The sequence below is a fragment of the Mauremys mutica genome, chromosome 18 (genome assembly GCF_020497125.1).
Source record: "Mauremys mutica isolate MM-2020 ecotype Southern chromosome 18, ASM2049712v1, whole genome shotgun sequence".
Classification (NCBI taxonomy): domain Eukaryota; kingdom Metazoa; phylum Chordata; order Testudines; family Geoemydidae; genus Mauremys; species Mauremys mutica.
Window position 1 is genome coordinate 16,177,743 of NC_059089.1, and position 16,221 is coordinate 16,193,963.

Genomic DNA, 16,221 nt, shown 5'->3' on the forward strand with positions numbered 1-16,221 from the left:
TCCCCTCCCCCCTGCTCTGCCCCCCGCTTACCCCATCTCCATAGAGCGGGGGTGGACACAACAGGACTCAGGACAGAGGGAGCTTGCGGGCAGTAGCTGCTGTCTCAACTTGCTGATCTACTTAAAAAGGCAATGTTCTTAGAGTGGGGTCAGCGTACTTAAAGGAGCAATGCGCATCTCTCTCTCACACACGGTGTGTCTGTCTCTGTCTGCCATGCTGTCTCCCCTCCCTCCATTCATGCTGCCTTGTAGAGTGTGAGGCTACATTAACAACAATCTGTTATCCCTTGAGGGCTCAGCCAAGTGCGGCATTCCCTGGGAAATATCCCACCCTCTGACTTCACCACCTCAACCAAGCTTCACAATCATCAATGCTGTGTACAGTATTAAATTGTTTGTTTAAAACTTATACTGTGTGTATGTGTGTGTATATATATATATATATATATATATATATAGTCTTTTGTCTGGTGAAAAAAATTTCCCTGGAACCTAAGAAATTAGGTTTTAATTTACATTAATTCTTATGGGGAAATTGGATTCGCTTAACATCGTTTAGCTTAAAGTTGCATTTTTCAGGAACAGAACTACAACGTTAAGTGAGGAGTTGCTGTAATGGCATACAGAGTACACTTATAAAGTTTGTGGATAATACCAAGCTGGGAGGGGGTCACAAGTGCTTTGGAGGATAGGATTAAAATTCAAAATGATCTGGACAAACAGGAAAAATGGTCTGAAGTAAATAGGATGAAATTCAATAAGAACAAATGCAAAGTGCTCCGTTTAGGAAGGAACAATCAGCTGCACACATACAAAATGGGAAATGGCTGCCTAGGAAGGAGCACTGCAGAAAGGTTTCTGGGGGGTCATAGTGGACCACAAGCTAAATATGAGTCAACAGTGTAACACTGTTGGAAAAAAAGCGAACATAATTTTGGGCTGTATTAGTAGGAGAGTTGTAAGCAAGACAGGAGAAGTAATTCTCCCGCTCTGCTCCGCGCTGATTAGACTTAACTGGAGTATTGTGTCCAGTTCTGGGCGCCACATTTCAGGAAAGATGTGGACAAATTGGAGAGAGTCCAGAGAAGAGCAACAAAAATGACTAAAGGTCTAGAAAACATGAGCTATGAGGGAAGATTGAAAAAACTGGGTTTGTTTAGGCTGGAGAAGAGAAGACAGAGGGGACCTGATAACAGTTTTCAAGTAACTAAAAGGTTGTTACAAGGCGGATTGAGAAAAATTGTTCTCCTCAACCTCTGAGGCTAGGACAAGAAGCAATGGGCTTAAATTGCAGCAAGGGAGGTTTAGGTTGGACATTAGGAAAAACTTCCTAACTGTCAGGGTGGTTAAGCACCGGAATAAATTGCCTAGGGAGGTTGTAGAATCTCCGTCATTGGGAATTTTTAAGAGCCGGTTGGACAATAGGCAGCAGGTTTAAAACAAATAAAAGGAAGTTCTTCTTCACACAGCGCACAGTCAACTTGTGGAACTCCTTACCTGAGGAGGTTGTGAAGGCTAGGACTATAACAATGTTTAAAAGGGGACTGGATAAATTCATGGTGGCTAAGTCCATAAATGGCTATTAGCCAGGATGGGTAAGAATGGTGTCCCTAGCCTCTGTTCGTCAGAGGATGGAGATGGATGGCAGGAGAGAGTTCACTTGATCATTGCCTGTTAGGTTCACTCCCTCAGGGGCACCTGGCATTGGCCACTGTCGGTAGACAGATACTGGGCTAGATGGACCTTTGGTCTGACCCGGTACGGCCTTTCTTATGTTCTTATGTTCTTATGACAAATACCTGTCAGGGATGGTCTAAAAAATACTTAGTCCTGCCTTGAGTGCAGGGGACTGGACTAGCTGACCTCTCGAGGTCCCCTCCAGTCCTATGATTAGTATCAATAGCAATTTCTGGTAATGACAGGCTAGGCTGGGCTGGTACCCAGTACCAATGGCCATTACGTCCGTTAAGCCAGTGGTTCTCAAACGGGTCCAGGGCCCCTTGGGGGGGCTGCAAGCAGGTTTCAGGGGGGCCGCCAAGCAGGGCCAGAATTAGGCTCGCTGGGGCCCAGGGCAGAAAGCCGAAGCTCTGCCGCATGGGGCTGAAGCCGAAGCCTGAGCAGTGTAGCTTTGTGGGGGCTCCTGTGGCGTGGGGGCCCCAGGCAACTGCCCTGCTTGCTACCCCCTAACGCTGGCCCTGGCCTTTGTATGCAGAAAAGCGGTTGTGGCACGGGTGGGCCGTGACGTTTTTATTGCATGTTGTGCGGGGGCCTCAGGACAAAAAAGGTTGAGAACCCCTGTGTTACGCAGCTAAAATGGACTCAGTCGCTTCCAGAATGGTCCATGTGTTTCACATCACTCCTAGGCAATGCCAGTAAAGGACCAATCTTCATCGGTGTGTCTCCAGCTGCCCATGGCTCCAGCAGGCCGGGGTGCCCCACCCTAGCCCAACCGAGTGCTAGTCACTAAGGCCTGATTCGGTGAGGTGCTGAGAATCCTCAACCCCCCATTAGCTTTGTTGGAGCTTGAGGCTGCTCAGGACCTTGCAATAGCAACACCCGAACTTGCAGACAAGTAGGCCGCAGCTGCCATTTTTGTCTTTAATACAGAGGCGGCGTGCGGAGACTGCATGTCCCAGCATGCAAAGCTGCACAGTGAACCCAGTGGCTAGAAACCACACCGTCTTCTGGACTTTTCATCCTTTTCTACCCCAAATGATTGGCTCCCACCTTTGAGAGATGCCACGCGCGGCTCTTCGGGAACCAGGAGCCAGAGCACTATCTGCTGCATCAAGTCAGTGAGCCATTCACCAGAGTCTCACGTTCTTTCCGTTCTCTTTGTGTTCCCAGCTGATCCTGACACTGGCTTCATCGCTGGAGAAAGTTGAGGTAAGAGGAGTTGCTTGTTTTTTAATCTCCAAGTCTCCAAGCTGTTTCCGTGAGGAGAAACGGGGCTGGAGCGTTTCCTCCGGACAGCCGGAGTCCCAGGCTGTGATTCGGGAGGATTCTTTCCTTCATTCACGCTTTGCTCCTCCCCACTGCCCCAGAGAAATCCAGGTGACTAGGGAACAGTCTTCCTTCCTCCCGCCCTGATAGGGGATTGACAACAAAACCTGCCGGAGGGGAAGTGAAAGCTACAAGTGATTGAGACAGCTGAGTTCTAGTGGTACAGCAGAGAGCAGCCCTGTTCCAGGGGCCATACAGATTTCTACCATCCTGGGGACTGACTGGTGTCACAGATCCCAGCGAGTGCCCCCTTCCAGCCACTCATCAGGACTGCTGCAAAGGGAATCTGAGCCACTGCTGTTCTGGATCCCCGGTGTTTCAAGCCCTTGGACCCTGAATGGAGTCCAGCCCCTGCCCCAATCTCGGGGTCCCTAGGCACACTCTCAGACCACAGACCCTGTGTCTGGCAGCCCCGTCTGGGGGCTGGAACCCATTGTCCAGCTGCCTAACCGCTCTGGGCATGGCCCTGACCCCGGTAATTAAACACACCCCTCTTCCAGAACTTCACCGTACAGGTGTGAAGCTTTGGGTTTAGAGTTTCTCTCTCTCAGGGGCATGCAGTTGTGACACAGTCAACACGCACACACATTGCCAGCCCAGCACTGGCAGGCTGTTTGCCTTGGATCATGCAAATCACAGGCGCATCCAAAACAATAAAACACCCTAAACGCCATGTCCCTCCCTAGCTCGGCCTGCTTCTGTGGGCCTTGGGGGATCACCTGTGTTCTGGCAGGCCAGGGCTGCCACCCTTTGCCTACCCCGCCCCTGCCGCAGCCTCCCGCCCCTCATCTTAACCTGGTGCAAACTCTCTCCTAGTCGCTCCCCATTCCCCCGGGGTGAGTCCCTTTAGAGGCTCCTGCTTCTTTCGTTCTCTTCCCGGGAACTTCCATTCCTCTCAAACCCCCTCCCTTCAGACAAGAGGAACCAGCTAGACCAAACCCATTGTCCCGAGGTGTTCGCCTTTGCAAGGCGATGGTTGAATGTTGATCACTTGCCGTTGTCTCTGGCCTGGCAGAGACATAGAATCACAGAATCATAGAATCTCAGGGTTGGAAGGGAGCTCGGGAGGTCATTTAGTCCAACCCCTGCTCAAAGCAGGACCAACCCCAACTAAATCATCCCAGCCAGGGCTTTGTCAAGCCTGACCTTAAAAACCTCTAAGGATGGCGATTCCCCCTCCTCTCTAGGTAACCCATTCCAGTGCTTCACCAGCCTAGTGAAATAGTTTTTCCTAATATCCAACCTAAACCTCCCCCATTGCAACTTGAGACCATTACTCCTTGTTCTGTCATCTGCTACCACTGAGAACAGCCGAGCTCCATCCTCTTTGGAATCCGCCCCCTTCAGATAATTGAAAGCAGCTATCAAATCCCCCCTCATTCGTCTCTTCTGCAGACTAAACAATCCCAGTTCCCTCAGCCACTCCTCATAAGTCATGTGGCCCCCAGCCCCCTAATCATTTTTGTTGCCCTCCGCTGGACTCTCTCCAATTTTTCCACATCCTTCTTGTAGTGACACCATCCCACTGACACCTAGGGATCCGCACACATACAGGCCTTCCACCACGCATGAAAGCAGACAGGACCCCCAAATCGTCACCACTGGCTCAGGAGCCGGCAAACTGGAAACTTGTAGCTGGCTGCCACCTACCCCGGCTCCCCGCTGATTGCCAGGTTGGCCTGCCCAAGGGTTCCTCAGGATGCGGGACCTGCAGCAAGTGAAGCGAGGAGAGGCAGGAACTGTCTCAGGCAGGTTCCGGGAGCCCCATTCCTCGAGTCACTGGCCAGGACAAAGCAGGGAGGAATATGCTGTCGGGACCAGATCACCCCTGGGGCAATGGCAATTTCACCCTCACTTCTCTGCTTCCACATCGCTGACCATGGAGCAGGATTCCCCTGATTACAATGAACCAAATACACAATAAGCTCTCAACAAACTGCACTACACAGACACTCACTCTTGAATAGCCAGAGAGAGGTCAAAGGTGAGAGTAGGAGCCCGATGTCTGAGTTTCTGGCATGACTGTTCGGGGGGGGAGGAATTACGGTTGTAGCCCTGTGGGACGCTGCATCAGGAAAAAGCACCGAGGTGTGTGTGTGGAGATATCAGTTGTCACTGAAATAATCTGCCCTCTTCTGAGATATTCCTAAGGTGCCCATCAGTGCCAGGCCTAAGGGCTGGCTCTGGGAGCTTAGATTTCTGCAGTGGTGCTCATGGTCCGTCAGCGCGAATCCCAATACACCAGGCTGCACCAGCACCTGTGAGCTCCCAGTGCCCTGTGGAAATCCTGTCAGAGCGACAGCAGCCTGGAGCTCAGCCCTGTCTCCTTCTCTCGCAGGTGCCGTTCGAGTGCAGCCTGCCACTGGAGCTCCGTTTGCAGCTTTACCGGACTCAGGACTTCAAGTGGCCTTCTACCACGCTGCTGGAAGTCAACAAAGCTACTTACATCCAGGTACTGGGCACCTCTCCCGCCTTTGCTGGGCCCAGCTGGCGCCAGGCTTGGCTGGGCTGAGTTCATGAAGCCGGGCGAGCAGCTAGAAGGCTCCAGGCCACTTGGAGAGTGGCTTTGCCTAGCCCGTCCCTGTACCTTGGTGTGTTTGTTCCCTGCTGTGGCCGTGGCGTGAGGGATGCCTTGGGAATGGGGAGTTAATGCAGGAGCCTCTTAGCCCTAGAAATCCCAGAGGGGCGTTGCGACTACAAGTCATTTGCGGCCCTCCTCGAATGATTGCCCCGGCGTGGCAGGCTTTGGCTGAGAGAGGCCCAGGCCAGCACTCACTGTCTGGGCTTAAAACCAAGCGTTAGAGGCGTTGGCGCGGCGGTGGAGACGTCCACGATGACATGCCTTGGAGGCAGCACGAACCAGACTTGAGGGGTGTTGGCAGAATCGTGGGAGCCAACACCTGGAATAACGGGAGGCTGCAGCTCGGCCCTGAGGGTTCTGACAGACGTGTGGGGCTGTGACAGGGGTAGCCCGCCCCAGTCACTTAGCTAAATGCCTCACGGAGATGATTACAGGCGTGACTGGAACCAATGAAGCAGGTCTGGTGGGGACCGGTGCCCTGTGGGGGCAATGGTTGGTCTGCTGAGGTAATTAGCTCCATCGGGGCAGCTGTACAATTGGCAGGAGCAGGAAATGTGCGGGGCAGGACTGGAAGTGTGAGGTGGGCAGGGCAGAGAAAGCTGGGGGGGGGGGCGGCTCTTCCTGACACACGCTCACACTCTGTTCCGCAGGGCTTGGCATCGAAAGATCAAAGGTGCCGATGGGCAAAAGCAACAGCCTGTGTGTAAGAGACCGTGGAAATGGGCCAGGCAGCAGGTAGCTGAGCCAGTGCCCAGGACAGGAATCGCCCGGGGAGGGGACGGGGATCAGGCTGCAGCTCAGGAGGAAGGGTATTCAGTAGAGCTGGCGTGGGAAGGAGTTGGCATGGAGCCAGCAGCACTCCCCTGCCTTATGCTACTCACACAAGTAGTGCGTACGGGAAGGGGAGAGCAGCTCCTTGGAAGTGAACTCGGGGGGGAGAGCTAATTGCCAAGGACGGCATGTGAACATGGACCTGTTCCTGGGCCCATCTGACCTGTCCCAAATTCCCTCTCCATGCCAAGGCCACCTCCGCACCCCACCCAGCCTCACTCCCCCTGTACAGGGAACAGTCTGACCGAGGCTACTCCTGCAACCAGCACTCCGCCTGTGTCAGCCTCTGGCTTCCTACAGACACAAGAGCATTTGGGACAACCCGCCCTCCAGTGCGAGGGGGGAGTGCCGTGCAGGCAGACCCGTGCCAGCCCAGCCCAAAGTAGCCATGTAGACGTGGCAGCACTAGCTTCGGTGCAGGCGAGCAGCACGTGTACATACCCTGGTGCGCTTGCACAGCCCGTGCTGAAGCCCACACCGCTGCATCTACGCTGCTGTTTTCAGTTGGGCTCGCAGGGGTCTGGCTGCACAAACCACAATGCCCCTTGGCTGAGGGTGGAGACATTCCCCCGGCTAGAGAGTGTCGCTGTGTTAGATGGAGACAGACTGTGCCACAGAATGACCCCAGTCAGACTATGCCTGCGGGTATATACAGGGTACGGTATCTTGCCCCAGTTAGGCAGGTACAGGGTTGTAAAGGGTTTAGCGCATTGAGTGCAGGGGACTGGACTAGACTCAATGACCTATCAAGGTCCCGTCCAGTCCTACACTTCTATGATAATCGGGTCTCGGATGACTCAGGCCTAGGTCTTAGTAGAATGTTTTGTGAGAGTAAAGATGATAACATATCACTGAGCAACCTGGATCATGTCAGAAGGCTCTGCCAGAAACAGAGCCATTGGCTTGGTGTCTCTCTTATTTCCACATCCCGTCTGTAAGCATTTGGGCCTTGGTGACGGGGGCTGATAGCTCATCGGGGCCTTCCGGCTGCGGGAAGGTAAATAACCTACTTTCCTCTCCGCTGTTCTCTTTGCGCCAGGATACACAGTGCGTGTCAGACAATTGGCAGGGAACTGGTTCTCTGATTCCAGATGGTGCGGGCTGGCCCCTCCCTCTCCATCCACAAATCAGGTTTAGGGGTCAGTGTCTATCAGTGCTAATCACTTTTCCCAAACAAGGTGGCTCCAGCCTCTTCATGTGGTCATAGCTTCCTGCTCAAACGCTTCTGGCTCAGGAATTAGGACTGTAGATTTTCTGACCGTTTATCAGTCAGATGAAGGGTTGTCCACAAACCCAGTCTGTGCAAGCTCTGCAGGCCATGTGGCTGTCATCAGCCTGACCCAAAGCCCAGAGAACAAGGGCAGTCGTTGGATCCGGCCCTTACAGCCCAGCGCTGACTGCACAGAGGGATCAGATCCAGGCCAGCTACAGCTGCGCATTAAACGCTGCAGTTGCAGTGTGGGTTCTGGTACATTGGCCCAGACCAGAGTGGACAGGGAATTACTGAAGCCATGTTAGAAACCCAAGCGTAAGGCAGTGGACTAACTTGGCAGGCAAAAACAATGTTGTGCGGTCAACAAAGCCTTAATCCCCAGGGGTGATGCTTGTAACACGAAAGCAAAGTCTCTTACCCTGAGGAAAGCTCATCAGTGTGGGGTTCAGCTGTCCTGTGGTCACCGAGCGTGGCGTGCCCCCGACTCAGCAGCATCTTCCCCTCTCTCACTGTCCTGCAGCCAGACCACAGCCTTCCCCTGGAGCACCCCCTGGTGCCGTGGGGAGCAGGTAGCTTCTGCAGATTCCTTGGGAGGTAGGTACCCAAGGTTGGTGTCCATGGCATGGTGGTGGCTAAGGTCTCCAGCATCTGGCCCACCTCCCGCTCTCTCTGCTTTTCCTGGTACACGCACTGCCTGCACCCAGCATTGTTGAGCAGATCCCCTAACGCCCACGCCTTTGACGTGGAGGAGGAGGATTGCCGTCTGTGCTGGTGACAGAAACCCTGCCAGAACTCTGCCACGCCAGTGGTGGGTAAACGCGATTGGAGTAGCCCCGTTCTGATCTCAGTGCGGACAGAGCTTCATTGTGTCCAGGGCCCATGCCTCAGAGAAGCACCCACCCAGGCCTGCGGGTGCTTGTACTCACCCAAGAGGAAGCTACATCATCAACTGGGGGCTGGCTTGCCCCCTTGTCTTCAGCTGGTACATGGGTGGATCCTTTGGCTTCCTTCCCTGCCAGCCCAGATACGGAGATGAGGTACAACCCCCGAGACCTGCTAACCGAACTCCTGTTCTCCTGCTGCCCCTCTGCAGGTCTCGTTTCGGGCTGACATTCCCCAGACATTCCTGGAGGTGAAGGAGTGTTCTCTGCAGATTGCTGCTGAGGAGCCTCAGCAGCTCCTGATCCAGCCTGTTGTGCCACTCGGCCAAGCAGAGACCATCCTCGAGCGGACAGAAGCCACTCTGGGCCGGGAGCTCCATCACTTCAGCTTCATCTACAGCCCGGCTGGGGGAGGACCCTTTCCTCCTTGTGCCACCCTGTCGTGCCGAGTGGCCTGGCATTCCAACGTGAGTGTGGGGGGTCGTCTCCTTCACGGGCACCCACAGGAGGCCTGGTGGCGTGACCCTGGCCCAGGACCCTTTGCCGTCTGTCGAGCGAGGAGGCTGTTCCCGCTGCCCTAGCCGGGGGGCAGGGAGGCGCCGATGGGAGGGTCCAGGGCTTCCGTTCCCGTGTCCTGCTGGCTGGCTGCTGACGTGCAGCTCTCTCCCATTCCCGACACCAGACGACACACACACAAGGCTGGGTGCAGGTTAACGGGGCCTAGCTCTCGCTGCACTGCCCTGCCGAGCCCAGAGGGGTTTGCACTGGATCGCAGGGCGCAAACTAGCCCGTGTCCCTGCCTCCGGGCCTCTGCCGTAGCCTTCGCACGGGGCACAAGCTGGGGGTGATGTCGCCTCTTTGTTCCCAAGAGCAGCAGAGCCGTGGCCAGGGGCGCGTAGTGCACCTACTGCCCAAGAGCCCCAATGTACGTTAGAAACAGGAGCGGTATCCCCATTTACAGGGGGAGAAACTGAGCCTCCCTGGGTCACCTGGGCACTGCTCCTGTGGCAGAGCCAGGGATCGAATCCAGGACTCCTGCCTCCCTGGCCTGCACCTTAGTCACAAGGCCAGGGTGACGCCATGTGCTCACCCCTCCTGCTATAGCCTTGTGAGCAGCTGCTGGGGGATCCGTGCGGTACTCAGGGCTCTCTCGCTGGGCGGGGCAGAGATGTGCGCAGCTCATCTTAACCCTCTTGGGTTTTTTCTCAAAATCACAGGGCAGCACCAGCGTGGAAACATTAGAGGTGACGCTGCAGGACACCAGACCTCCACCTTCCAGTGAGTTCACGATCTCCTTGTCATGTCACGTTGGGTCAGAGCTGAGAGCTGGAGCCGAGCCACACAGTGAGGGTGGATCGGCACGGAGCCCGGCCTGCCCGTTCGTTAGATTGTCCCTGGTGGGGGTCCAGGCACACATGTGGGAGCAGAGAGTGTCCCATAGTCCTTGCCGAGTTTCAGTTCGATGAAGGATCTTCTGGCAGAATTAGCGCCTTCCCTCGGCTGGAGAATGGGAGCTGGGTTAATGGGGCCGGGGGTGAATAGACAGGAGAGAAATACCAGTTCAAAGAGAAATGTGGTTGCACCCGTAGAAATGGGCTGAGTGGGGGAAGGCGTGATCGCAGATGGGACGCCTTGTAACTGGGAAGCAATGCCCAGGGTGGGACAGCAGGACCCAGGGCGCAGTATGTTCCTCTCCGAAAGGGGAGGCACTTGAATGACGGTGAGACGTGGCAGAGCTGCCTTGCTAGCATGTGAGATACGGACCAGGCTTCCGTGCGTGGAACTCCACAGGCCAGAGGCTGGCGGGAGCCATCCTGAGAACTGGCCATCGCAGGGTGCGTGGCTTGTCCAGGCTGCAGCAAGTGAGATGCCTTCATCCCGGTTGGGGCTAGGAGGAGAGGGGTCGGTCTGGCCCTGAGCCCAAGACGTAACACAGGCTTTTCCACGGAGCCGTCCCGCTGGCGCTCTTATCAAATTCCTGGCAGCTTCCTTCTGCTTTTCTTCTCGTCATTTCTCCTTGCTCTGCATTCCCTGCTGTGGCTGTTGTGACAGAGCCGTGCGATGTGTCAGCCGGTCTCCCTAGAGAGGGGCTAGGGGTTGCGGCCGGGCCAGGCGCTGACCTACAGGAAGCTGTGTACAGTGACTGTGCACCAGTTGTCTGCCCAGGATAACAGGCTGCAGGGAAGGGAAGCGAAGTTCTGATGTGAGCCAGAGCCCATGTAAACTTGTCTTGGTGTGATAGGAAACAGCCCAACTTGGAGAGGACGCAGTCAAAAAGAGCCTGGTGGCAATTGGATGCAGTATCCTTTACTTCCTGTCCCAAACTCTTGTGGAGCTGTTAAACAGCAGCCGTGTCTCACCCCAGAGGTAGCTGCATTTCACTGATGTGTGTAGTGATTCCTGTCGCTAGCATTTGTAAAGTGACTTCGGGTCACTCTGGACGAAGGATGCTGCATGGATGTAGAAGCATTATTAGTCCAGTTTGGTGTTTCCATTTAGTACCAACCACTTCATTTTTATCCGCCCCGCAAAATCCTAGAAATCAGAATCTGTGTGTGGGGAAAGCTCTTGGGAGGAGTTGATCTCTAATAGACAAATATAGTGTGGCCAAGCCTTGCCATTTTAATGCGGTCGGGTGACAGTTAGAGTTTGTCTTCAAGCTCCAGCTCCTGGAGTCATAGGATGGAGGTGACAGGCTCGGCTTTTGTTACAAACCAGGACGTTTCTGGCCCTGGTGTCTGCAGAGAAAAGCTAGACAGCATGACTCCTATCATCTCAAGACCCAGCAGGCAAAGCCAAGACTCTGGAATGTGTTACTTTTAAGATCTCCTGCTGTAGCGGGGGGCTGGCTCCTGATTTCTGAAGCTTTGGGGTTGGCGATGCTGCACAGAGCTTTGTGTGAAGGCAGAGTGCTGGTGAGCTCACTGGGGGCAGGAGCTGTGCCTGCGTGTGAACAGCACCTGGCATGGGGCAGGTGTGTCCGAAAGACACAGACTTGGGGATGATAATGGACAGGTGACTTCAGCCCCTGAGAAGCAGTTTCCTTGCATGCCAGTCTCCCCTGGCTGAACCTTCCAAGCAGCCGCGCGGGAGGCGTCCTGCTGATGTCTCCAATCGCGGTTATTTGTGCAGTCGCGCCATGCGAGGGAGCGTGGCCCGGCTTCCTGCCCAGCTGAATCCTTTCCAGGCAGGAATGAATCTTCAGCGCCATCCAAGAATGGATGATTTCCTGCTTTCCTCCCACCTTGGTCCCCTCTTCCTGCCTCTGTTTGCTCAGCTCCCCCAGGACAGCAGCACAACAAAGCAAGGAAAGGCTTTTGACACCAGCGAGCCCCGACTGGAATTCGCTCCACACATCACACTCTCAAACACACACGTCTCACATCCCCGGGCGGTTTAATGAACGCCGCGGCCCAGAGACAGCCACAGGGAGGAGCTGCTGGGCTCAGCAGAGAGCTGCTCCCTCTAGGGGGGGTGGAATCAGTGACTGAGAGGAGGCCAGGAACCATTAGCAAACCAAACCGGTTTCTACCTCTGCCATTCAGTCTGCATCCAGCCACCTGAGCAAGGTGGGGTGTGCAAGGCACTGAGAGACCGTAGCAAGCGCAGTATAAAGGGCTTGATGGTTCCTTGGCTGGGTGCTGCAGGCAGCGGTGGTGTGACTCTTCTCTGAGTCCGTATTGAGCCAGTGCCCCCAGGTGGCGGCCGTGGGGGGCTGTGTTGCTGGCATTGCCCTCTTTGGAGGTGAGGCACTGATGCCCATGAAAGATCCCAAGAGGTGCGCCCCCCCCCCCACCTCCCCACTAGTGTTGAGTTTAACTACATTCAGCCTCATCTGGAATCCTCTGGGTGGGTTTCACCTGCCAGGCATTCCTTGTTAACCCGCCTGCAGAAAATCCACCATCAGCGTAGTGTTCCTGTGTGCTGCCAGGCAGCTGCCACGCCCACGCCTAGAGGTGGCTGCATTTCAGTGCTGCACCAAGGTGTGCTCGGTGCATTTTATGGCGCCGGGAGAGCCTGTCAGCACAGAGCTGCTCCACCCGACGCGCTGCAGTGGCACAGCTGGATCGGCACGGCTGCACCGCTGCGGTGCTGTTCGCACACACCCAGCCTAAGGAGAGGAACACGTGTCCAAAGCGTGCAGCAGCTTGCAGGACTGCAGGGCAGTGCAGCAGGAGAGAGGCTGTGAGCCTGCTGCTTGCAGAGACACCTGCTTCTGACCATTTCTAAACACCCTCCCGCCCCCCGCAGCAGAGGGGCAGAGTCAGACTGATGCAGAGAGGCTGGGGGGCAAGCCAGTTAAAAGCCATTTGCTTTGCTCTCTCTCTCGGTCTCCCTTTAACGGGTTCATTTCACGTCACTGGCACGCTTTGGGCCTGCCTGGTGGGACTGGCACACGGCTGCGCTCAGACCATTGCACAGCCGGTGAGCTGCCGCTCCGGCTCTGCTAGGGGAGTGGAGCCCTTACAAACCGAGCGTCACCTCCTTCCACAGGCCTTTCAGCCAGAGCCGCCCCGCAGGGCGAACCCCTGCCCTGCTTATCGCCCCGGAGTTGAGTTCCCACCACGGGTTCACCTGGGCCTGGTGCCTGCGTGGAAAAGGGAGGCTCTGGGGCAGGAGGCAGGGGCGTCTCTTGCTGGCCCATCAGCAGTGGATGGGATTCAGTAGAGAAGTCCTGACTGTGGGCAGAGAGAAGGCTCCATAGTGTGTTAACTTGGCAGGAGCCGGGGGCGGGTGGGTGCTATAGGGGAGCAGAGGGGGGGCCCCCGTCTGGGGAAACGTGCTGATTGCTCTCAATGCTCCTCTCTCCTGTGCGGATCCAGGCCTAGGGATAGAAGCAGTTGTGGGGATCACCTTCGCAGCGTTCTTAATCGGCACGCTCCTCACCGCGGCGCTCTGGTGCATTTACTCCCATACCCGTGAGTATCTGCTGCTTCGCCTCGTCTCTGCTCCCGTCACCCCCGTCTCCGTCCCTCTGCCCCGCCCCCACCGCATGGTTCCCAGTGCCATGGCTTTGGGGGGAGCTCGGTCTGCTCAGCCGGAGCCGGGGTCTCTCTTTGGAGTGCTTCGGGGCAGGGGGACTCCTCGGCTGGCAGGTGCTGGTCAGCTGTTGGTCTGCTCCAGGCTCATACCTGCTCCAGGATGTGACGCAGCCTTCGTGCTATAGTGCTGGTGCCCAGCGAGAGACGCTTCAGGCCAGATCCCCAGCCCGTGCAGCTGCCCTGTAGCCCCATCCCACCTCGAGCCAGGGAAGATGCTGGCATGTTGGTACAGTCCACCCGGCCCTTGTCCCGAGGCCTCCAGCGGGGCGCGAGGATGATTGTTGCTGGGGTGAGGCCCCGGCTCTGTCCGAGGCTCTCACGGCTGCTGCTCCGGGAGCCTTGCTCCTGTTCCCAAGGGCAGAGCAGTTGTTCCATCTGCCTTGCCTGGAAGCTTATCTGCAGAAAGCACCAGTATCACAACAAAATCCTGCAGCCTGTTGCCTTCTCTCCCTCCTGACTAGGCCGGCCAGTCCCAGCGGGGACCAGCTGATCATTTTATCTCTGGCCACTCAGGCCTTTTCCTTCCAGGGCCAGTGTAAACACAGGGGCAAGTGGCTTATCTCAGCACTGAAAGGGTCATGATCGGGCAGGGGCAGGAGGAGCCGCCACATGCTCCCTGTTCCCTCCTCAGCCCCTGACTGGCCGGGAGCAGCCCCTCTGGCCTTGCAGGGGAAATAACAACCCCTGGCGGGCGCCTGCCTAACATTTTCCATTTTCTCTGACATGTAACATACTCCAGGCCCCATGGCCAAGCTGCAGCCCGTCTCCACCAACGCCCCGGCCTCCGAGAGCAGCAGCCCCAATCACAGCATCGGCAGCACCCAGAGCACCCCCTGCTCCACCAGCAGCATGGCCTAGGCAGCAGGCCACCCGGAACCCCCACCCCTCGGGGAGAGAGGGGCTGCCCGGGAGCTCCCGCTCATGGACCTCAGCGGAGCCGCAGGCAGCTGAGCTCCCCGCCCCAGGGACAGCTGGGGGGGAAAAGACAGTGGGGCCCGTCCCTCGTCGGCTGCTCCGCTGGACAGGCACAGCTGAGAGGAGCAGCCACACCAGCACTTTTCTGGGAGCAATACGCCCACCCGCTCGCCACGGACCCAGCCAACCCAAGGAAGGTACCAGCAGCATGGTACCAGGCCAGGCCACAGGCCGGGAGCGGGAGCACGAGGACCAGCAGACACCACGTAGGGAGAGCGGGTGGCCCAGGGAGACTCACTTCTAGGCCAGTCGTTCTCTGCCCAAAATCCCTCTAACTCTCCCCTGCAGCTGTTCAGTGGCCACCTGAGAGGGGCTGGGGGCATCTGTCCATTTCCTAATGCAGAGATGCCCCCGCCCCACCCAGATCCTCCCCATCCTGCCCCCTTTGCAGGCTGCCCCAGGAGAGGGACCAAAGCCTGACTGGGGTGTAAGGCCTGAACTCCCCTCACTGGGGTCCCCCTAGTCGAGGAGTGGGCTCGGCTTGTGCTGCCGCTGCCCAATTCCCCGGCTAGAGGTGAAAGGCCCCTGCTCACTGCCAATCCCTCCTGGCCCCAGCTGCAGAATCACTGTCTGCGAGAGCCGTGGGATACAGTCCATGAATGTGTCCACGCAAACGCGCTGTCGCTCACGGCAGAGCTTAAGTCAGCATGAGCCCAGCCCTTTCCCCGGCTCAGCCGCAGCCAGTGAGCTCCCGAGCCAGCTGCTTATACCCAATCCAACATGCACACTCCCCCCAATCCGCCTGTCAAGGCGCTGCCGGTCTCCCACCTTGTCGCAGGTGGGGCAGCTGAAATCAGCAAGTCCCCTAGTGGCACCTGGGTGCTCGGCCAGCAGCTGCGCGACCGCAGTCAGCCAGGCAAGGGGGGGTCAGGCTCCCAGGCAGGGCTAGTGGGAGGGGCCAGACGGGGTTTTCCTGCTGGAGGGATTCGTTCCACCCCAGCCCGGTTCCTTGTCAGGGCCCCACTCCCACGGATCTGGGCAGGCAGTGGGGAATGATTCCGCTCCCCTGTCGCCCCCCCGCAGGAGCAAAGCCATGCCACTGGGCCGCTGGAAAGGCATGGGCACCCGGAGAGCAAATAGGAAGCTGGGAGTCAGCTCCCCTGACTGTGGCGGGCAGGGAGAGCCCCCTTCCCACGGTCACCCGGCTGGGCGGTGGCACAGAGCCCAGGGCCAGGCCGTCATGGCCCCATGGGGCTGTAGCACACCCAGGGTCCCTTTCTGTATATACCCCGCTAGCCCTGCACGGTTACCCAGCGGCGGTGCTGAGGGGCGGCAGTTGCTAACGGAAGGCGGTCAGCTCTGCACCTTTTCTTTTTGTACCAACCCAAATCATGCAGGCTGGGGGGCGGAGGCGGCGTAGGAGCCGAGCTGCCTTCGGCCTGGCCGAGCGGGTATTTATGTGTGTGCCAGACCCAGCCCGAGGGCAAGGGGGGCGAGGCTGGGCCCTGCCCTGCCTCCCCCGCCCCGGGGTTGGGTCCAGGCACCGGCAGGCCACCACGCCGCCTGGCCTTGGTCTGTAAATATGTGCAGTGACCCCGTGTAACCACGATCATGTATAAATAAAATGTGTCTTGGGTTGACCGGAGCCTGCGGAGATTATTCCTGGCCCTGCCCAGCGCTGGGAACGGGCCCCCAGAAAGGCCCCAAACAGCCCAGGCCCCTTTCCAGCTTTTCCTTGTTTAGCCCGGCCCAGCC

The 16,221-nt window shown here is 57.0% G+C and overlaps 1 protein-coding gene across 1 annotated transcript in view; it reads left to right on the forward strand.

Moving 5' to 3' along the window:
- Nucleotides 1-16,120, forward strand: part of ENG (endoglin) — a 56,918-nt gene extending 40,798 nt beyond the window's left edge. Inside the window, exons 10-15 of the mRNA XM_044992389.1 lie at nt 2,848-2,886; nt 5,342-5,455; nt 8,722-8,976; nt 9,727-9,787; nt 13,333-13,428; nt 14,291-16,120. Of these exons, the coding sequence (XP_044848324.1) occupies nt 2,848-2,886; nt 5,342-5,455; nt 8,722-8,976; nt 9,727-9,787; nt 13,333-13,428; nt 14,291-14,409 (684 nt within the window). The 3' untranslated portion in view covers nt 14,410-16,120. The remainder of the gene's footprint in view (nt 1-2,847; nt 2,887-5,341; nt 5,456-8,721; nt 8,977-9,726; nt 9,788-13,332; nt 13,429-14,290) is intronic.
- The last annotated feature ends 101 nt before the right edge of the window (nt 16,121-16,221 follow it).